Source organism: Letharia columbiana (assembly GCF_014066305.1).
Source record: "Letharia columbiana isolate WasteWater2 chromosome Unknown Sc0000006_s0, whole genome shotgun sequence".
In the NCBI taxonomy this organism is placed as follows: domain Eukaryota; kingdom Fungi; phylum Ascomycota; class Lecanoromycetes; order Lecanorales; family Parmeliaceae; genus Letharia; species Letharia columbiana.
Window position 1 is genome coordinate 269,497 of NW_023501042.1, and position 21,330 is coordinate 290,826.

General features: G+C 50.9%; 8 protein-coding genes across 8 annotated transcripts; 3 read left to right on the plus strand and 5 right to left on the minus strand.

The window, feature by feature from the left end:
• Positions 1-634: 634 nt before the first annotated feature.
• HO173_002790 (uncharacterized protein) lies at positions 635-3,598 on the minus strand (the record flags this gene model as incomplete). Its single annotated transcript, XM_037304721.1, has 2 exons — positions 635-3,119; positions 3,240-3,598. 2 exons carry the CDS (start codon positions 3,596-3,598, stop codon positions 635-637), a joined length of 2,844 nt encoding a protein of 947 aa, XP_037168214.1.
• A 487-nt stretch (positions 3,599-4,085) lies between these two features.
• On the plus strand, positions 4,086-5,896 carry HO173_002791 (uncharacterized protein; the record flags this gene model as incomplete). Its single annotated transcript, XM_037304722.1, has 9 exons — positions 4,086-4,193; positions 4,321-4,344; positions 4,400-4,424; positions 4,506-4,534; positions 4,591-4,714; positions 4,780-4,841; positions 4,951-4,986; positions 5,045-5,221; positions 5,279-5,896. 9 exons carry the CDS (start codon positions 4,086-4,088, stop codon positions 5,894-5,896), a joined length of 1,203 nt encoding a protein of 400 aa, XP_037168215.1.
• Positions 5,897-6,717: 821 nt separating this feature from the next.
• HO173_002792 (uncharacterized protein) lies at positions 6,718-8,318 on the minus strand (the record flags this gene model as incomplete). Its single annotated transcript, XM_037304723.1, has 4 exons — positions 6,718-7,421; positions 7,497-7,617; positions 7,731-8,005; positions 8,084-8,318. 4 exons carry the CDS (start codon positions 8,316-8,318, stop codon positions 6,718-6,720), a joined length of 1,335 nt encoding a protein of 444 aa, XP_037168216.1.
• Positions 8,319-10,121: 1,803 nt separating this feature from the next.
• Positions 10,122-11,341, plus strand: HO173_002793 (uncharacterized protein; the record flags this gene model as incomplete). Its single annotated transcript, XM_037304724.1, has 3 exons — positions 10,122-10,757; positions 10,814-11,078; positions 11,139-11,341. The coding sequence occupies 3 exons, from the start codon at positions 10,122-10,124 to the stop codon at positions 11,339-11,341; spliced, it is 1,104 nt and encodes a 367-aa protein (XP_037168217.1).
• Positions 11,342-11,574: 233 nt separating this feature from the next.
• On the minus strand, positions 11,575-12,555 carry HO173_002794 (uncharacterized protein; the record flags this gene model as incomplete). Its single annotated transcript, XM_037304725.1, has 2 exons — positions 11,575-12,366; positions 12,433-12,555. 2 exons carry the CDS (start codon positions 12,553-12,555, stop codon positions 11,575-11,577), a joined length of 915 nt encoding a protein of 304 aa, XP_037168218.1.
• A 270-nt stretch (positions 12,556-12,825) lies between these two features.
• On the plus strand, positions 12,826-16,472 carry HO173_002795 (uncharacterized protein; the record flags this gene model as incomplete). Its single annotated transcript, XM_037304726.1, has 7 exons — positions 12,826-12,888; positions 12,938-14,284; positions 14,338-14,737; positions 14,992-15,616; positions 15,668-16,101; positions 16,152-16,313; positions 16,372-16,472. 7 exons carry the CDS (start codon positions 12,826-12,828, stop codon positions 16,470-16,472), a joined length of 3,132 nt encoding a protein of 1,043 aa, XP_037168219.1.
• Positions 16,473-17,878: 1,406 nt separating this feature from the next.
• Positions 17,879-18,169, minus strand: HO173_002796 (uncharacterized protein; the record flags this gene model as incomplete). Its single annotated transcript, XM_037304727.1, has 1 exon — positions 17,879-18,169. The coding sequence occupies one exon, from the start codon at positions 18,167-18,169 to the stop codon at positions 17,879-17,881; it is 291 nt and encodes a 96-aa protein (XP_037168220.1).
• Positions 18,170-18,322: 153 nt separating this feature from the next.
• Positions 18,323-21,065, minus strand: HO173_002797 (uncharacterized protein; the record flags this gene model as incomplete). The annotated part of the gene is made up of 3 exons (XM_037304728.1): positions 18,323-18,328; positions 18,550-18,848; positions 18,899-21,065. 3 exons carry the CDS (start codon positions 21,063-21,065, stop codon positions 18,323-18,325), a joined length of 2,472 nt encoding a protein of 823 aa, XP_037168221.1.
• Positions 21,066-21,330: the final 265 nt, after the last annotated feature.

Genomic DNA, 21,330 nt, shown 5'->3' on the forward strand with positions numbered 1-21,330 from the left:
AAGAAGGAACGAATTATCGGAAAATCGTTATTGGGAAGTGCTGTTGATGCACTTCCATCGTGTACATTAGATTAGGTGCAGGATCAATCAATCAATCAATCAATCATCAATTCTTTTCAGATAATATCTTGATGCCCATTGTGAAATACGAAACTCGCATGTGATAATGATGACAGGCGAGGAATGCAGCCTCATAACTTCTTCTACTGCCAACTTCCCTAGACAAAGGCCATTCCATCGACGAATGGTAGTTTAGATAGATAGATAGATAGAAGTCCGATACTGCATTCTTACGGTTATTCAGAGTTGCCAAGGACCAGGCATTGCGTTTATGAAGCGCCCTTCCGTATTCTTTAGCATCTAGACGGAGCACGACAGCACGGTCCGAAGCCTCTGACATCTGAGCATGGCATAGGCAGATAAGGTGCGCGAAGGGAAAGGTGACGGTCGAGGGTGGTGAGGATCGCTACAGTATCGTCAACAGCGGCACCACCGAGGAAGATTTTTAATTGTTTACTGTTAGAGAGTACTGAAGCAACTGCAGTCGTGGACGATGCTTCGTTTCCGAAACGTGTCCAAAATCGTATGATTAGACTACGGATTTCTCTGCTGGGCTAGCTTGCCTGTCGTAGATCTAACCACCCCTTCCCTTCTCCTCCTCATCCAACAAACGCACCACCCTCTTCAACACCTCCTCCGTCCCCAACGCCTTGTTCGCCGGTTCCTTCCTCACCCTCTGCCACACTTCCCCATGCCTCGGCTCATTCGCCACACACTTCTCCACCACCTCCCTCCTCTTCTCCTCCGTCCCATGCTGCATCAAAAACTTGACGTACCAAGCCCACGTATCTCCCAAGTCCGCATCCAGCACAATCGCCTTCTCGAACCAATTTGCGGCTTTGTCTAACTTACGTTCATTCCAGAAGACGCGGGCGACGGTCACGAAGAGTGTGGGGTCGTTGTCGCATTTCTTGATGGCTTCGAGACTGCGGGGTTTACGTTGCGTGCGCGGTTCAAGGTGCCAGATTGATTCGGACCAGAGGAGGCCGCTACTCGGGAGGGCTTGGAGCGCTTTGGCCATTAGGACTTTGGCTTGGGGTATGTTGCCCGCTCGGCGTTCGACGCGGATGGCTTCGAGTCGGAGCTCGGCGCTCTTGGGCGAGGACATTAGGCCCCGTTCGAGTACGCTTCGGGCTTTGACGACTACGCCGCTTGCTTCTTCGAGGCGGCTGAGGAGGATAAAGAGTGGTACAGCTGCGGGGCATGCCCGTGTTCCGACGTTGTACGCTTCTCGCGCTTGCGGTATTTGACCTTTCGATGTGTATATTTGTCCTTTCAAGGCATGTAATTTCCAGCAACTTGGAAATGTATTCAAAGCTTGCTGGCATAGATCAAGCGCTGCTTCGTTATCGCCCTGTTGACGCTCGAAAGCAACACTCTTGTACCACACTCTGTCCGTACTGGCTTCTTGGCGAGCGGTGCGGAGTAGTTCCCGCGCGGCCGATATTTGATGGTTGTCCGCTTCCAGTTGGAAGGCGGAAAGATATATGGATTCGGACTCCGGGTTCTGGTTGAAAGCTCGGCCAAGAATCTTACGTGCTTCATCAAGCTCATTGGTCCGCCATTTTTCTCGGGCGTACATCATCCAAAGGCCTTCGTCATTGGGCACGGCCTCGACTGACTTTTCCATAAGCTGAAAGAGAGCTTCTGGTGTTCCGTGAGCTTTTTCGAGGTCGACAGCGGCTCGCCAAAGTTTTCTGGAAGTGAAGTAAACCCGTAACGCGTAGGCGTAGATGGCTCTTGCGGTCTCGTATCTGCCTCGACTGATAGACCCTTGTGCATCCTCCATCCAGATGTTTTTGCGGTCATCGTCATCATCGTCCAGGCCGTAGCCCAGGGTCTCCCTTATGAGGCACGCTGCTGTCTTGATCGCACCCTCAGTCTCGCATTTCTCCGCCTCCTGTACCCATTCCTCGCGCTTCAACATGGCATTCTCACGAGCCAATGACTGAATGGCCCTACGGATAATTTGTTCTGGATTTCCTTTACCAGTTTCTTCTGCTAACCGCGAAGCCGCTATCCAGACCAAATGCGAGGATGGGTTGGCCAATCGAGCTTTGTTCAGGACCTTCTGGGCATTCTCCGGTGTTTCGGTTTGCGCGACAAGCCGAGCGTACGCCAGCCAGAGCTCTACGGAGAGCGGTATTTCCTCTGTAGCTTTAGCTAATAGCAATTTAGCATCTTGTTCGCTGTCTTCAAGCTTGATCATCTCCTTCCAAATGACCACACTCTTTGAGAGAAAGTCCGCAGCTTTGCGCATTACACGCTTCTTCCCCGGAATCGTGTTCTCCAACTCCATGGCCTGGATCCAAAGCCTTGTAGATTGTGGCTGTGCCTTCAACGCATTGGCTGCAATGACCTTGCCATTGTGGTTGTCCCCTCCGCTCGACAGGCGAATGGCTTCGAGCCAAATATCCTCGCTCTGTGAACCACAAATCTCGCAACCCTTGGCTATGACGTTCCTTGCTGCAACTATTTTTCCAGCGAGTTCCTCCAGCCGACTCAGCGCCAGGTAGCCTGGGGCATGCCGTGAGTTGGTCTTGATGACAGACTCTAGTAAGGCTCGCACACGGTTTATATCTCCAACCTCCACCTCACCAGCCTTGAGTTCGGATTTTGAAAGGCTCGTTAGGTAGCCCTTGGGATCGATGTTCGTGGCAATGCCTGATGTGGAGTCTGCACCTCCTGATTGGGCTGCTTGGTCCAGCCGAACCTGCAACACCTTATCTCTTGCAGCTCCGATGTCCGCAAAATTGGTCATAGTCCCATCCATGGCATCTCCACCTGCTCCATTAGTAGAGCCATCGTCTACCACGCTGGTGTCCATCTGAGTTGAATCTCTCGCTCCAGCAATGACACTATCCGGCACTGCGTAAAATCTATTGCGGGCCTCAGTCTTGGTTCTCTTGTTTTTCCTAGTCAAGTCTCCAGCTTCCGGTAGGTTTGCCCAGTCTTCTTCTGACACACTAGCAAGGCTCCGCTTGAGATCTGCGAATTGCTGTTGGATCTTCGGATTGTTGGCTTCGTAGTCTGCTCGCTCCTGGGCTTCGCGTGCTTCCCTAGATATGGCGGACGTGTTCAAGTCGGTAATCTGTTCAAACAAAGGGAATAATGATAAACCATGTGTACAACATATGGGGAAAGGTCCTATGCAGGAGCAAGAAAAGAGGAGAACTAACCTTCTTGATTTTCTTCTCTTCTCCATACGTTCGTCGATATCTTGATATATACGATCTGCCTCGTCGTCATCACGATCGAATTGCCCATTTGCAAACAAACCGGTCTCGTTCTCTGGATCCTGAAACCGGTCATCATCGTCGTCCTCTTCCTTTTTTTCTGTAGCACCGTATGCTGTCGGCGGGGCTGCTCCAAGCTGTGCAGCGCGTTTCGCTAGAGCTTCTTTGATCTGATCTTCACTTGGGCCCTCCCTCGCTGGGCCTAGGTCGGATCGTGTTGTGAATCCGGTGGCACCACGTCCCAACCCAGCGACATAATTTTCAGGCGCGATCTGACTCAAGAAGTCCTTGCGTCCAGACATAGTTTCGTGGAATATAATGCGCTGCCGGTCTTGTCAAGTACACCTGCAGCTGTCGCTGGGCTCAGAATTGAGTCACGCAGCCCCCAATGGAAATCGCAGGCTGGCAGGCAAAGAACGAGCATGAGGCTCAAATAAGGTTGTGGATCGACAGCGCTAAGGTACAAGTAATAAAAGATTCCCGCCTTATCGATAAGGTGAACCTCTACAAATTCAAAAATCCTTACTTCCACCGGTCGGTCTGATCTGATATCGCATGATTGTCATCTTAATCATCCCCTTAATGCCATCTGAATCCCATGTACTCGTGAGCTGTGTGTTTGAGAGCCGTTTTACTCTAAATTAGTGTCTTGCCGCTGGGCTTGACTGTCAAGCCTCAAACATCCAGAAATCTTCTTTTCGGGAGCGTCCTACTTTTCACGGATTTTCTCACGTTTGGTCCGCATTTTGTCTCTCGAGTAGTCAGCTTCTTCCAACTTGGGAAGTGGAGATGCCCAAAGCTGCTGGCAAGAAGCGCAACGGCGCAGCCCATGGCAGCAGCCCGTACAGTCCTGCTGGCAAAGGCTCTGCGGCGAACCATATCTTCAAGATGAAAACAGTACGTTCAAATCTGGAGTTTGGCGAGTCTTGAGGAACGTCTCGCAAGCTACTGCTCTCCAAGCATGTGCCAATGGCTTGATATAACCTCTCGATTGCGTATTGCTGACTGCGAAATCGTAATTCAGAATATCGGTCAACATGTGCTTAAGGTATGCCTTCGTTCAAGTATCGAAAAGGTCAGGTTCTCTGACATGTTATTTCAAGAATCCTGGTGTGGCACAGGCAATAGGTATGTGTTTTCGCATCGTCATCTCTCAGGCTCGAATTTCTGTTCTAGAGAGGGGATACTGACTCCATAAATTTCTTCTAGTCGACAAAGCCGACCTTAAACAGAGCGATGTCAGCCGCCAACTTCTCCCAGATTGGGCGATGAAGTCAATGCTGACTGCTAGAAGATCGTCCTCGAAGTGGGCCCTGGGACGGGTAACTTGACGGTCAAGATACTTGAGAAAGCAAAGAAAGTCATTGCCGTCGAATTGGATCCCAGGATGGCAGCCGAAGTCACAAAACGCGTGCAAGGTGAGTTTTGTCTGGGTCCAAGAGGTTCTCTAAGATTTCATAATTTGGGTTAACCAAAAGACAAGGCAAACCTGAGCAGAAGCGATTGGAGGTCTTGCTCGGTGACGTTGTAAAAACCGATTTACCTGTAAGAGCGCCCTCTCTCCGTTTTGCGAGACTTGTTTATGAACCTTTCGTGAGAGCAGTCACGAGATTCCTACCCCAGAAAGAAATTGCTGACCATGGAGCGTTCCTAGTACTTCGATGTCTGCATAAGCAATACACCATATCAAGTACGCCCTCTTTTTCCACCTCCCTATCCAAACAATTAGCCAACTTAATTATCCCCAGATCTCCTCCCCCTTAACTTTCAAACTCCTTGCACTCTCTCCCGCCCCTCGTACCTGCATCCTAACCTTTCAACTCGAATTTGCGCAACGACTTTTTGCTAGGCCTGGCTCCACTCTCTATTCGCGCCTCTCAGTCAATACGCAAATGTGGGCCACAGTAACACACATCATGAAAATCGTATGTATTACTGCTACGAACTGTTCAGCGCAGGAGGGGCTATGCTAACATCGCCAGGGCCGCAACAATTTCCGTCCTCCACCAGCGGTGGAGAGTAGCGTGGTAAGACTGGTGCCGAAGAGACCAAGACCGGATGTCAGCTGGGACGAATGGGATGGGCTACTGAGAGTTTGTTTCGTGAGGAAGAACCGGACGCTGAGAGCGGGGTTTCTTGGTACGACTACCGTTATGGAGATGCTCGAAGCCAACTACCGAACCTGGTGCGCGCAGAACAATGTCTCCGTTGAAGATGGGCCATCCGACGTCAACGGTGCTGAAGTGGGAATGGAAATTGCTGCCGAGGTGCAAGCGGTAAAAGATGAAGAGCCAGGAGCAGGCGATGAAGAAGAGGAAGAGGAAGAAGAAGAAGAGTGGGGAGGTATCATGGATGTAGATGACGCGGATACACCCTCCTTTTTCCAAGACGAGCTAGATGAGAAGGCCAAGATATTAAACGCCAAGTCTGGGGGAGCGAGGAAGAGGAAGGGTAAAGTCGCTGAATTAGTCCGAGAAAAGGTGAGGAAGATTTTGGAGGACGAGACGGAGCTTGCGGATAAGAGAGCGAGGATGTGCGACGAGAGTGACTTTCTCCGATTGCTGTGGGCGTTTAACAAGGAAGGCATTCATTTCAGCTGATGTTGAGGATATGAAATAGACGAGGCCCGATGTAGCATCTCTACGATTTAGCAAGGCGTTATGGGAGAACGGAAAATGATACAGTATCATCTGCACATAGCATAATGAACCCAATTCGATATCGAGAACAAAAAAAGTTGCATATCATTGCACCGATGATCAATTCTACGCCCTCGAGCAAGTCTTCTCGCCCCTTTCAAAGCGTAAGTGAAGTCCACTTTAGCCACATTTTCAAAGCCTGAGCCCCGAATTTTCCAGCTCAAGAAGCATCCGAGGGCGACGACAGCTAGGAATTGCATTACCATCCCTGCGACCCTCGAGGCTTCAACTGTACCATTAATTGTGGGATCGACGCCCCTCCGCTGTGGCATCTTTCCACGTCCTCCCGGCAGGTTGTCAGAGGAAGTGGCAATCTGAGAGCTGAAGGTTCTGTTTTCACGTCGATTTAGGGCGTCAACTAAAAAAACATGTCATGGACGGTTTGGGCTGCTTCAAAAGGAGCCTTGGAAAGCGGAAAAGGTTTTCTTGGTGTAAGGTATTTCGATGAATTGAATATTTGTCGTGCTCACAACTATTGACATGAGGCGGTCGAGTGCCCTTGTAGCGATATCATACACTTGATAGAATGAGAACGATTGCTTAAACAACACCACGCATGCCACCCTGACGTAAACCTTCCATTAATGCAAAGTGGGTATCTTTCCATATCACCAACGCCATTTTTGCCCTGGCCAATATCCAGAGCCATATGCTGCCAACTCCCCATGCACGTACGCATGGCATGCATCAAGTCATGAAAGAATCCACAAGATCACCAGAGATCATTGCCCGATTGCCAAGCACTCGTCCAACAGCGAAAAGAGACCTTCTCGATCCTTTGCCGAGCCGCCTTCCCAGCCATAATTCTCATGATCCGCGGGTACGTTCCCGTTTACATGGACACTGTTAGTCGAGACTCCGTTCACCCGGGCACCGCTTCGCTCCATCCCCACATCTTGTATTTCCACGTCCTCGTCAGGATGTCTGCCCCATCCTTCCAGGACCCCTTCTGGCCAGCCGCCCATTATGTTCTGCACAATCGTCGGCATCTGACCAATACCACAAGCTCCACCAACTTCCAATGCGATTCGGAAATCATCCATTCCCAGCGGTCTCCTGGCTGCCGCTTCTTTGGCCTCTGCCGGCAAGAGATTGGTCACCATGCCTCTCGATGTTTCCCCTTTGGATAGCATCTCTTCTTCTCTGTCAAGCTGTTGCCGGTAGCGGTGCGTGGTTATGGATATTGAACCAGCCGCGCCTGCAAGGTTGCTTCGCGTTTTGGCTAACACCGAGCCGACGACAGATTTTATGTACTGTTCTGTAGCAGTCGCCATAAATTCGGCGCAGGCGGCAGATGGCCCATTAGGTAGCGATTGTTCGTAGCAGATAGGGACCATGCGGTTGTGGATTGTGTCCACGTCGGGAAACTCGCCGGTTTCACTGGCGAGGGGCTGGGAGTAGCGTTTGCGGATTTCAAGGTCCCAGTCTATATTTCCGGGTAATTAGCGAGCAGGACAAGCGGAAATGGAACGGAAGACACGCAAGATCGAGTTCTTCTTACTTGTCTTATTGAGTCCACCTGCGCTCGCGGAAACACTGTCTGGGAGCCTGATCATCTTTGCAGCATGGTAGTCGTTCATTGAGGTGACCACCGAATGGGAGACATTGTCGTACGTTTCGCCCTGATGAAGAAAAAACCAGCATTAGCGGCTGTCCTTATCTAATCGAACTTCCATGACTGCCTCACGTCGACGAAGGAGCTGCTGGATGTCTTTAGCGGGATCAAGCTACTCACATCGGGCACCTCTTTCAGTCTCCGCCGATCCCGCGCCGGCAAGCGCATAATCTCCATCTTCAGTCTCTGCTCCGCTGCATCTCCAGACACAGGCTTGGCAAGCACCGTTGGCTTGTCGTTCGCTGAGACCCATGGTGCAACGCCAGGTTCGGGAAGGTCGCGACCAACATTGGCAAATATGCCTGCTATCAATTGGTTGTGTAAATGTTCGGTATTTGGGTCCGCAGTCACATAGTGGTCTATTTGGAAGGAGAGCTCGTTTTGGTTGAGATGGCCTATGGAAGCACGATCTCAGTCAGCCAATGGACTTACGCTGTCAATCTCGCAGTCACAACCCATAGAAGAAGACTGACCGAGTATGAAAAGACAGATGGCTTCCTTGTACTTCGCAAAATTCTCCCCAATAGCACCTTTCAGGCTAGTGTAATATGGCTCTAGATCGATGCGCTGCGCGGCGCTGACTGTTTTGATTGCCTTCTGGGAAGGCAGCGCTGAGATCCCATTCGGTTGTTTGAGGGATAGGGCGCCTGGAAAGGCTGCAGATATTGAGTCCGAGCGGCTTAGCGCAGCTGGATCGATGTCCGGCATGGTGTTGGCTGGTGTTTAGCCAGGGGCACGCGCCTGGTTGTTCTATGGGCGCTGGCGCCCCATCAGTTAGGAATAAGTCTAGATACCATATGAAAACTCCGGAGTGGCAAAGTGCTTGATCTAGGCGATGCCTGTACTTGTGAGTGATTGCTTGCCAGTGTTGTGGATAAAGTGTATCATTCACAAAGCTGGGGAGGCGGCTGGGGCGACTATAAGCGCCGGCAGCTGCCGTGTAGACGATCACCGTATTTACTTTATTATGCGGACGTTGACCTTTAGAAGTATATTCTTCTAAAAATTATATCTTCCTAGTAAATGCTTCCTAGTAAATTCTTTCTTCGCTACTCTATGATTTTTACAGTGAGTGTTTTCTCACATCTATATTCCTCTTCTTACTGTGTGTCTTGTATATTAAAAGACACCTTTCAAGACAAGAATCACGAATTGGTACAACACTAGTGGACATGAGCATGTAATCAAAAATCTCATGTCTTTCTTGCAGAACGTCTTGCTGCATCTATTCTGTCTTATATGAATAAACATGTAGACTTCTTTCACCACCCTGTTCTAATGTTGCCTTCCATCGTCCCAGTGGAAATTGACTCTGATCAAGTTCGTGGAAAATTATCCTAACCAACACTTTAATGGCCAAGGGTACATCTATGGTCCACCGGAAGAAAGAAGCGGTATATGGGGATTACTTTCTTGAAAACATAGTTCAAATACCTGAAGGAACGCTCTGGACCATGGAAATTAGGTTGAAGAAAGACAGTACAGCAAGAGTCAACGAGCTAGAAAAACACTGGCTGCGATGCTGTTTTCGTTAAGATCAGATCTTTTCCAAATGGGTCTCCTACCACCTAAGCACCTAGTCTCCACCATGGTGTCCCTACTGGCTTGATGAATGCAGGTGTCAAGAAGCGTTCCCGGAAATGTCTGTATCCCTGTGGTGTGGTCATACCGATTACGGAATAATAGGTTTTTAATCTCACCTCGTGAACTAGCACACAGTGAATCACACAACTGGAAGCACAACATTGCATCGCACGAACCACCTTGACGTGTTGTTTATTCTATCTATTGTTTTCTCCTTAAGGTTTCTGGGGCCTCGGCACTTGCAATAGCTGGCGTAGTCCAGGATAAAGCCTGCGCGGATCGATAACAATGGATTCCTTGCCTCTGGAATTGTGGCATCAAATTGCGGGTGAAGTAGGATACTGCCACAGGAAATGAACACGTGGACCCCATACTAATGCTCCTATATAGGTCTATGCCACCGGAAGTATGGGCACCATCCTGGCTATGTGCTTGTCGAGCCGACTCCTTCAAGATGCTGCGAATCCATGGCTCTATCAGCGTATCCGATTGAACATGAACAAGCCACATCAAATCACAAGCTTCGCATCCGGCATCACGGCTGTGACCGCAAAATATTTCTTAAGCGTTTCTCCTCGTGCCCATGTCACTGACACTTTACCTTCTGAACGTTCGAGCATCTCGCGCGGAATCTCCAAAAGCTCCGCACCTTCAGGTGAGCACGCCGCTTTTGCTGTGGGCAGGGTATCTAACAAAAGACATGTAGATGGCAGTGCAGCCTCCAAATCCGAGAATCACTCCGGAAATTACTCAAAAACCGTTCAAATATTCTGGATGTAGGGATACACTATCACTTAGCGGGAGCTCTCGAAAAGAAGCTCCCTTCTAGTGCACTGGGCATGAATTGGAAGCTGAGCCGCTTGAGCTTGCTGGTTGAATGGAATCCCTAGGATCAGCCATGGGAACCCGAACTTCCAGTCCTGTCAGATGGCTATCCTCAACGCACCAAATTTGGTGCTATTGAGCGTCTGGATCCAGTACCCGAACGATGCAGCTATGGGTGGCTATGTTCGCATCCCAGGGGCTTTCAGTTTCACCCCAGGCAAGCTTATTCCACCAATAAAGGTCCTGGTACTGCACGCATACGCTGTTGGCCTGGGACGCCTTGACGACTTGGAGCATAGAATCCAGATTCACGCTCTTCGAGAACTCACCTCAACACCTGGCCCGCGGTTGAACCTCCCCAACTTTCTGGCGACGTTGATGAGAAGCGCCGAACTTCGCTTGGAATTCCTTGACATACACTGGATGTACCCCGGCCTTTTGAATCTACCGACGCGCGGTTGGCCCGCAGTCTTCGAAGCTTTTCTTCTGCATTTCAAAGGCTTGAAGAAGCTGGCATTGAAAGGTGCGATCATACTGCCGCTGCTCTATCTGGCGCGCAGTATTAGCTGGCATGGTGAGACACTGGAAGTACTGACGCTGCACTACTCCGACGCTGTCCGTAGGCCGCCATCCCGCCTCATTCGGCGACAGCGAGCTACTACCGTCAGGGACATCGAAAATCTCTGTGAGATGTGCCCACGCCTTCGAACACTAACATTAGGTCTTCACTTTGGCGATGTAAGTAGGCCTAAACAAAGAGAAACTCATCCACCGTAGCTAATTTCCCACAATAGGACTTGGCAATCCAGCGAAGCTTCCAGCATTTTCAGGCGCTTGAAGAGCTCAGTATCTACAGCCCACTCTGCAGCGGATTTATGTGCCTCATTGAGCCTCGTGTAGACCTCAGATACGTCTATGCACCTGCAGCTCAACTTCGCTCGCCTCGTCTCCGGGCAGTGAGTCTCAATGTTGGGGTGGAGGGGACCTCTATCATGCCTGACTTCGGCAGTAGTGTCATGCGTCACGCCAACGATGACATCAAGTGGGAGAACGAGCATCGTATGATGTGGCACATTAAGTACCTACCCCCAATTTGACGAGACTTACGCGGGCATCAAGGCCTGGGAATCGATTCACCACGGGGAGGGAGTCCGGATGGAGGATGGACTAGAGATGACGACTACGAATCTGCCCATGAGGCAAACGACGGACATGTGGCGTTAGAACATGGATATTTGGCGTCAATGAGTATCCTTCTTCTCACGGGGCACCAGCAGACAAGCTGCCACAAAAAGTGGTTGCCTTGGTATTGGCGCTTCTAAAGCTTACGCATTTATGGGTGTCAAGCCAAAAGGATTGGACTATCGATATGTGAAGCAGTCTATGTGAAAGATTGCGTAAACAATAAAGCTCGTATTTCATGTTGACGCTGTCAGGATCCAGTAGGCTCATTCTTCTACAAATGCCATTCTGGCAGCGCGCCTCCAGAACACGGAAGATCGTTTCGCACTAAAGTCACAATACCAACGCCCTGTACATAAGTCCCTGCAATTTTCTACAAAGCTCCATCGGTCCTCAACTTCTCATTGCCCCAGGGTTCCTCCTTGAGCGACGTCAAACCAGCAAACGGCTCGCAGGTCTTCCTTCCACTCATAGGTCCTGGACTCGGCAGCTTGACCCCTTTCGCCGCATATCCCCTCGCAGCTTGACCGTCCACTTCCCCACTCTTGCCGTCTTGATCTCTCCCCTCTCCTTTCCTTTGTCCCATACCCGTCTCGCTCTCGCCTCCTATTCCTGCCGTCCCGCCAGCTGCCCCTGTGGCGTGTGCAGTTGCTTGCAATGCTTTGAGAAGGGTGACCATCGATTCGGGAGTCAAGTCTTCGTAGTAGTCGTCATTGATCTGGACCATGGGGGCGTTGACGCAAGCGCCCAGGCATTCGACTTCGGAGAACGTAAACATGCGGTCTTCGGTCGTTTGGCCAGGGTGAATGCCAAGATGGTCTTCGATCGCAGCCATTATCTTGTCAGAACCACAGCCGCCTAATTGGCACGGAGTCGTTGTGCAAGCTTGGACGTGAAACCTGCCCACTGGATCCCGGTTATACATTGTGTAGAAGGTCGCCACTTCGTAGACTCGCATGGGAGGCATCTCCAGCAGTTTGGCCACCTCATTCATAACGCTTATGCTTGTGAAGCCATGCTGGCGCTGGCCCAGGTCAAGTAGAGGCATGACAGCTGCTTTCTTGTATTGTGGGGGATAGCGTTTCAAGATTTCGGCGATCAACTTTTGATTGATAGCATTGAACTTAAAGGGTATAGAAGGATTGTTTTCTGGGCTGTCACGGTGCTAGGGACTCCGTCAACACATGTGAGCAGAGCTATACAGCGCGCAATGGACGGAAGAAGCACTGACAACTTGGAGAGCTTCGCTTGCCACTCGCGGTGTGGTGGTTAAGAACCGACATTGGGATCGCCTGGGCAGTCGTGAAGGATGTGTGACACATCTTGAAAAGCGAGGCAAGATCTTGGAAGCCATACTGGACGTTCTAAATGCTCGGACTGGCGGTCTTTGGAAGCAGTTCTCCACTTGCTTTGCCTGGTTCCGCTAGCCTCGTTTGGGCTTGATTAGCGCTGCAAGCGAGACAGACGCGGCCACGCAAGTGCTGAGCTAATTTAGGAACTTCTCGGGAAGAACAATCCACATAACCTAAATCAAGTCTGTTGTCGCTGATGAAAAACATATCTCTAGGACCCCAATGATCCGTTGCGGGGTCTGTTGGCGGTCCCCCAACATGCAGAGACCAAGATGACCTCTAACATGAATGGAGGAAATGTTTCTCCGATACATCGTCAGTCGTTTCGACCAAAGGTAAGTTATTCGGTTGCGCTAAACATAAGGTCTGCTGACACCTTGATAGCGACAACTGCGTCAAGCTACCCTTATCCTCCCTAAGACCGGTCGACGTGTCAAGAGAAATGTAACCTTCGGACCAGCACCACGTCTTGGAGGTGCCGACGTCAATGGATCAGCAGACGGGCAGTGTCAGGTACCCCAGAGGCGAAAGCATCATGATCTACAATCGGGAATGTTCTCAAGGTTATCGAACGCTACAACATATAGAATGAAGCAGGCATGGGGATTTGCAAATTCAAAGACCGGCCGCGGCGTCTTTAAGTGCAGTGTTGCGTACCTGATAGGGAGTATGGCAACTTTCGTGCCTTTCATCGCTGGGATCCTGGGAAAGCAAGATGGAAAGCATATGGTCGCCACGATCACGGTCTACTTCCACCCTGCCAGGTCCAAGGGTAGCATGATTGAAGCTATGATATGCGCAGTACTAGCTTTTGTCTATGCCGTTTTCATCTCTTTCTCCAGCATGGGTGTTTCGATACTGTTTGAGAGAACGCTGGATATGCTTGTTCTCGGCCATATCGTTGTCCTAATTGTGTTCTGTGGTGGTGGGCTGGGTTTTGTTGGATGGATCAAACAGCGACTTGGGCACCCTCTAGTCAACATCTCATGCTCTCTGACATCTCTTGCCATAATCACCGTTCTGACCAAGGAAGGCGCGGTCCAAGCTGCCGAATTCTCGGGCGAGAAAGTGATACAAGTGATGATAATGATACTAATGGGAGTCTTTGCCACAACAGCTGTATCCTTCATCATCTGGCCGGTATCTGCAAGGGAGGAACTGAGAGGAGATCTTATTCAAGTGACGGACTCTTTTGGAGACTTGCTTGCCATGATCACCCGAGGTTTTCTTACTGGGTCAGAAGAAGAACTTCAACAGGAGAGCTTCCGAGATGCCTCGGACAAATACAAGAAAGTGTTTACTTCACTGACCAAGAATCTAAAGGAAGCCAAATATGAACACTACGTTCTTGGCACTGAGAAGGAGTATCAGCTGGAGGCGAGGCTGGTCAACTGCATACAGAGATTGGCACAGAACATTGGTGGTTTGCGCAGTGCGGCGACCACACAATTCCTTCTTATGGCACAGCCTAGTGTGTCAGGATCAGTAACCCCCGCGAGTACAATTTATGCGCCTACACCGAAGTTTGGGTATTTCACCTCTAGTTCGAGCGGCCAAACGTCTCCCTCGGAGGATCACGGCGTGCTGGCTGCGATTGATGAGACACCCGAAGACGCATCCTCTGAAGAATGTCTATCCCCTAACCCCTTTCAAGAGGATGGAAGCGTACATAGCGTTACGTCTCCATCCGACATCTTTGCACGGTTCATCATCCAATTAGGTCCTTCACTTGTAAGCGCGTCATTCCCTGATGGTGGACAATCATTACTGATTGGAATTTCCAGAAATCACTTGCTGTAACATTGAGAAAACTCCTGGATGAACTTCCATATGCCCCCAATGGTAGCATCGCTGTCAACGCTCATTTTAGGACGAGCTTAGATGATGCAATCGAGTTGTATACGGATTCGCGGGAGGAAGCCTTGGGTCAGCTTTACAAGACGAAGGAGCTCACCCAGCCACGTCCAGTCGAGATGGAAGCGGACTTCGAGGAGGTCGCTGCGAGTTGCGGCTATTTCAGTTTTTCTCTTCTAGATTTCGCCAATGAGATGAGGGCATATCTAGAAATTTTGGACGACTTGAAGCTGGAGATAGACGAGAGACCGGATGGGAAGACATGGAACTGGCTCAAAGTATGGCGCAAGATTGGCGACATTAAGCCAAAGCGACATCATGACGACCCTGGTATGTAGAATTTTCGTGGGTTATCACTCTCTACCCTCACCACTCCATGTTTGCCGCTTCAATTTACTTATTCATCTGTACTTTGCTCGATTGTCTTCCCTCCGCTTCATGCCATTTTTTCTTCTCCTCCTCTTCCCTCTCTTTACAAAATTACCTTCCGTTGAGTCTACCCCTATACAATCCATCTTCTTTCCATTCACGCCCTAAGTCACCAATTTCTATTGCTCTCAGCTGACTGATAAAACTCACAACAGAACGAGACAGCCTCATAGCGCAAAACGAAGAGAGTGAGATACCTGGGGACTTTCCCAATCCAGCCCAGAGAATAGCTGCTATTGAAGTGCAGTCTGCTCGGGAAGGTCCAAAATATAGCTACCGGTTGTGGAGGGCACTGAGTGTTTTTCGACGAGACGATGTCAAATTCGCCATCAAAGTCGGCATTGGAGCGGCCCTTTATGCTCTGCCATCATTCCTAGCTGCAAGTAGACCATTCTACCAGCACTGGCGTGGTGAATGGGGGCTTCTTTCGTACATGCTGGTGTGTGCAATGACGATCGGTGCTTCCAATACAACAGGTTTCGCTCGATTCTTCGGCACATGCATCGGAGCCGTTTGCGCCATCATATCCTGGATCGCTTCAAGCGGAAACGCATTCCTGCTGGCGTTTTTCGGCTGGCTCATGGCACTTTGGACAGCCTATATCATTGTTGCTCAAGGCAAAGGACCTATGGGCCGCTTTATCATGCTGACATACAATCTTTCAGCTCTCTACGCTTACTCTTTGTCAGTGCAGGAGGTTGACGGCGATGATGATGAAGGAGGTGCCAGGCCTATTATCACGGAGATTGCGCTTCACCGGGTCGTCGCTGTACTTTCAGGGTAATTCTTCCGATGTGACCGAATCTGAAGTTTCCTAACGCCTATATACAGATGTCTTTGGGGATTGATTGTGACGCGCCTTGTCTGGCCCATTAGCGCCCGGGAGAAGTTCAAAGACGGTCTCAGCATCTTATGGCTCCGCATGGGTCTGGTTTGGAAACGCGACCCGCTCGCGATGCTCACGGAGGGAGAGAGTCCGAATGCCTACATGGACCTTCGAGAGGAGTTCGAGCTCCATCGCTTTCTGTCGCGGCTCGAGAACTTAAAAAGCTCGGCTGCTTCCGAAGTTGACCTCCGAGGACCATTCCCTGATGCCGCCTATTCCCGGATCCTGAAGAGCACTGGTGCTATGCTAGATGCGTTCCATGCGATGAATGTCATGATCATGAAGAATCCCAAAGCGACCGGAGCGGAAGCCCAGATTTTAGAGGATACGGCCCGGGAAAGAACATATTTAAGCACGAGGATAAGCCATCTGCTTCAAGGTAACCAAAAGCCTCTGTTATCACTATAGCGCCTGCTAATACATCTGCAGTGCTCGCATCGTCAATGAAGCTTGAGTATCCCTTGAACGAGGCTCTGCCTAACACAGATAATGCGCGAGACAGATTGCTTGCCAAGATCTTCCGCTTTCGCAAAGAGGAGAAAGATGCGGCTGGCGTGACAGACCAAGATTTCGAGCTCCTATATGCTTACGGTAAGACAATTGTAGCATCCAGAAATAAGGGCGTGTGCCTGTGCTGACACCACTCTAGCACTGGTCACCGGCCAACTCTCAAAAGAAATCACCGACGTGGGCAAGGAAATCGAGAAGCTCTTCGGTGTCCTCAATGAGGAGTTGCTGCAGCTGCAATAATAGCAGTCCCAATATCCTTTGTACAAAGAATTACTATACCCTGACATGAAACCCTCCCACTGTTCATCCGACGTCCCCTTCTCCCACATTCTTCTCCTACTTCAACGCTCCCATCCACCCCCCTTGCTTGACATCTCAATCCCCTTCCACCCCGCATCCCAACAACAAACACTCGGTTCCACACCACCCCCACCACCCTCTTCACCAACTCAACTCCCAACAGCGGCCGCACCCACGCCATCTCAACGTACAGCGTCTGATACCTGCCCACGATATCCAACCTCCCCTGCAAGTATGTAAGACTCAACCAGTGCGCGACAAGGTGCCGACATCGATCCCATCAGTGAGTGACAAGTATGTATCAATCAATCAATCAATCAATCAATCAATCAATAATAATCAATAATCAATCAATCAATCAACCAACACGAACAACATCCAAGCACGAGGCATCGCGCTTCCTGACCCCCGAACCGCAACCACTCCACCCGCACTTTTTCGAATCGTACTCGCAAACGGCTGCGGTGCCGTAGGACGGACGGACGGACGGATCTGGTTCGCTATCGATACGCCGGCCGGGCTTATCGAATGCCGGATTGTAGTGCAGTTGTATCGGGACGGATGGTGGTGGGGATTTGGAGGCGGGGTTTTTGCTGGGAGGGGGGGGGGGGGCTGGGGTAGGGATATCTGGGGCAGGGGTCGGTGGTATGATGGGGGCGCTGAGGGGGGGAGGGGAGGTTGATTGGTATCGTTGCGGAAGGGGGAGGGGAGGGGGGGGGGGGAAGGGGAAGGGGAAGGGTAGGGGTGGGGAAAGGAGATTATTAATCGTGACGGTGTCGGCTGGGGTGCTGTACTATACTAGTACAGGCGGTATAGGATCATTATGAGGTTGGTGGGGTGGATGTGTAGAGGACCGGATTATTTTATTTGTTCGAGGATTGTAGTGTGGAATTGGGGGTTATGATTATTCTTGTTGGGGTTATGGTGGACGTTGAGATTGTCGTTGGGTTGGTACTCTACTCTTGATGTATGCCTGAAAGGAGGCGAGGTCTCCGGCGGGTTGAGTTCGGAGGTCCGTATCATCGCTGCTCTGGATGAATGTTTGGACGGTTGTAGACTTATAGATCGCGAGCGGTGGAATGACTTGGTTTTTTTGGTGATTATTTGCATGTCGTTGTGATTCAGTGTTTTCATTTGCTTCGATAGATTGGTCTAAGAAAAGCATGCATGTTCGTAACCATCGTCACCTCCAATCCTGTTCCAATATCGTCTCGTCGGAAAAAAAAGAAAGGAAAGGAAAAGACAAGAGAAGGATCGTGCTCGATCGTCATTCATAGAAAATCATCGTCTCCGCCGCCCCCGCCTATCCCTGTCCCTGTTCCTATCTCCATCATCACTTCCGCCGCCTAATCCAAAATTCTGTAATAACCTGCCAACGGAGCCCCTGCCGCCAAATAGTTCCTCGATATGAGCCACTGGATCATCGTCTTGCTGAGGTAAAGGCCGACCACGCTCGTCAAATCGCTCCGGTAATTCGACTGTTGAGTCCGACTCAGCTGGAGAAGAAGATCTGGACGGATCATCGCTAGACGAGCGACGGTGACGACGACGACCGGCACGAGATTTATCTTTGCGAGAAGAAGAGCCATCTTCGCTATCATAATCGTCGTGTTGAGAGTGCTTAGAGGAGCTGGCATGCTGACGACGCTGGCGGATTTGCTTTGGGGAACTGGGACGGGATGAAGGAGGAGTGTCAAGAGCGAATTGGACAGTTTTGGTGGTGGGTGGTGGTTGTGAAGATGCCCTGCGTTGAAGACTAGGGCGGGACGGGGACTGGGCGCGGGGCGTATTTACACCTGTAGAGTTTTTTGTCAGCGAAATGTTGTAGATGATTGGTATGTAAGGCGCATAATGATGGTCACCCACCCTCCCCTGAGAAATTGTTGGGTTCATAGTAAAAAGGTGCACCATTGGAATCATAGAAAGGGGCATCGTTGCTGAGTAAAGAAAGGGCATCGTTGTTGGGGTTTAAAGGGACATCGTTGTTGGCAGTGTTGTGAAACATTTCAGCACTCACATTCTCATCAGCCCTCCTGGGCTCCCTAGGTTGCGGAGCATATCCAGCCGCTCCGGGAGTTGGAGAATAGGTGTTGGGCACTGGAGGTGTGTAGCCTGGTTGTTGTGGGTAATTGTATTCCTGCTGAATCTGGCCGACAGGGGCAGGGGTAGCACCAGGATACTCTTGGCCGGGTGGAGGAGGATAATAAGGAGTCTGTTGTCCTTCATTTTGATACCCAGCAGGTGGTGGACTATTGGGCTGATATTGCTGGCCGTACGGATCTTGGCCATACGACGCCCTTTCAGCTGCTTCTTGACCTGAAATATGGTTAGCAATTTAGCTATTGAAGCGGCCAGTCCATACTCACGTCTACGTTCTTCCTTCTTTTCCCTCTTGCGTTGTTTTCTCTTCTCATGTTCAGAAGCAGCCAAACCTGCTGCTCCTGCCGCAAGAGCTGCTGTGGTTGCATCTCTGCTACGGCTCGGACTACGGCTCCCACTCTTATGACGTCGGTGTCTTCTTCTTCGACGACCATCATCTGATCCAGAAGAAATGCTTCGTTGCCTCTGGCCCCTGTCCATGTCTCTTTGAGCTTGAGCTCCATATGCTGCACCTGCAGTTGCAGCAGGAACCATAGCGTCTTCAGTGTTGTTGTAGTAACCTTGCTGACTTGCTGGTCGATTGTAGAAGTCCGGCACTCCATTTTGATTGTAGACCGGTTCTTGTCCATACTCGATGAGGCCGGGATCTCCGACCGGAGCTTCACGAGAAGCGTCATAACCGTGTGACCTGGATCTCGATCTTGCTGACCTCCGGGCTGCACGTTCTTCACGTCGGGCTTCTTTCTCTTTTTTGCCAGCTTGCTGTTTCTCATACAAGCCTGCGACAGCAGCGGAACCTAGAGCAGTAGCAGCAATTGGAAGACCTTGGCGAATTCTACTCTTGGAACGATCCCTCTTCCCACCCCCGCGAGACTTGCTTCTAGCTCTTTCTACAAGCCCAGCCACGGCGGCGCCGGCCAGACCAGCTTGGGCAATCTTCTTGTTCCTGTGAGAAGCATTTCGAGCATCATCCGCCTCCTCGGGTGCAGGGAGAGCGCCGACAGAATTCCTTCGAGTCCTTGAGCGGCTGCGCCGATCTTGGCCTTCGTTCTTCTTTGCGTTCCTGTTTGCGTAGCCGACGGCAGCAGCAACAGCAGCGGCTCCAAGACCCAAACCTGCGAGATTCCTGACGCGATGGTTTGATTCACTCCGGCTTCGTTCTTTGCCACGAGACTTATCGCGCTTGTGCTTCCGCCGTCCTTCACGGTCGCCGTCACGGTCACGGTCACGGTCACGATCACGGTCACGGTCCCGAGATCCGCGATCTCGAGATCCACGGCGGCTCTTGCTTCGATAGTGGCTTCGGGCTCGTGTCACAGCCTCCGCACCGATGGCACCCAAGGCTGCGGCTCCAACGTCCCTGCCTACACGACTACCGCGGCCGCCTTCATCTTCCCCTTTCTTCTTACGGTGATGGCGCAGTAGCTCAGCAGCTCCAAGACCAACTGCAGCACCCTCAGCAAGATGCCGTCGGTGACGAGGCTCTTCATCGCTGAACTCCTCACGTGTCTCTCTCTTAATGTACTCATAGCTAGAATCACTGTCGTAGCCACCTCGACGATCACGGCCATACTGAGAGATCGAATCGCCAGGGCTGACGTCTCTTTCTCTGTCACGACGACGATGACTCGATTCGTACTCTTCATCATCACGATCGCGGCCATCGATTCGACGTGTTCTGCGCTCATAATAGTAATCTTCCTCTTCCTCTTCGGGTTCTGGCTTCGGCGGCTTCGGCCGTCGAGCAATCTGGCGCTCTTCTCCGACTTCAGAGCGATGGCTTTCGGAGCGGTGTCCGACCTCTGAGCGAACCTCAGAGCGCTTGATGATATCATAGCTTTCTTCCTGGGTTGCTGGTAGCGGTGGTGGTGACACTACAAGGGGTGGTCGCGGTGCTTCTTGGATGATGATCTGTTGCGGCTCTTGGCGAATGATGATAGGCTGGGGGGCCTCTTGACGTGGGTAGTAGTCTACAGTCCTGACGTATCTTTCAAGATCGTCGCGACGAGGTGCTACTCGATCAATTTCTCGATCATATCGATATTCTGTTTCGTAGCGTCGGGGTTCAGGCTGAGGTTCGCGTTCTCGTTCGATCCGGATCTCTCGACGCTCAACAACAGGTTCAGGTTCAGGTTCAGGAGTTCTCTCTCTGATTCGAATCTCTCGACGCTCAACGATAGGCTCGGGCTCCGGAGTTCTCTCTCGGCGGACGACACGAGTCTCTCCGTAGGTGCGCTCGCGAGGGGCCAGAAAGGCCGGAATACGTTCTTCCTCTTCATCTTGGTTGGACACGCGATAGACCTTGCGAGTGGTGTAGCTTTCGTTGTTACTGCGGGGTGCTGCTGCTGAACGTGACACAGTCGATCCGCCTTCGACGTCACGAGCATCTCGATAGACAACCCTCGTGGTGTCGCCACCACCGTAGCGAGACATATTGGCTGTTATGCTGTTATGCTGTATGACTGATGGGTTGATGGGTTGATGGGTTGATGGGATTATTGATGATGGGAAAAGAAGGTCAGCGTTGAGGTGGGAAAGGTGAGGCTGGGAAGGTTGCCTCGTTGCCTTGAGTTAGCTTTATCGCTAGCTCGACGGATAACAGGGCTGGTGCCCCGCAGATGATGTAGGTACTGTCTATTACTGTAGGTGTGAGTTTAGAGGTACCTTAACTTAGGATCGCTTCAGATCTAACTAATGT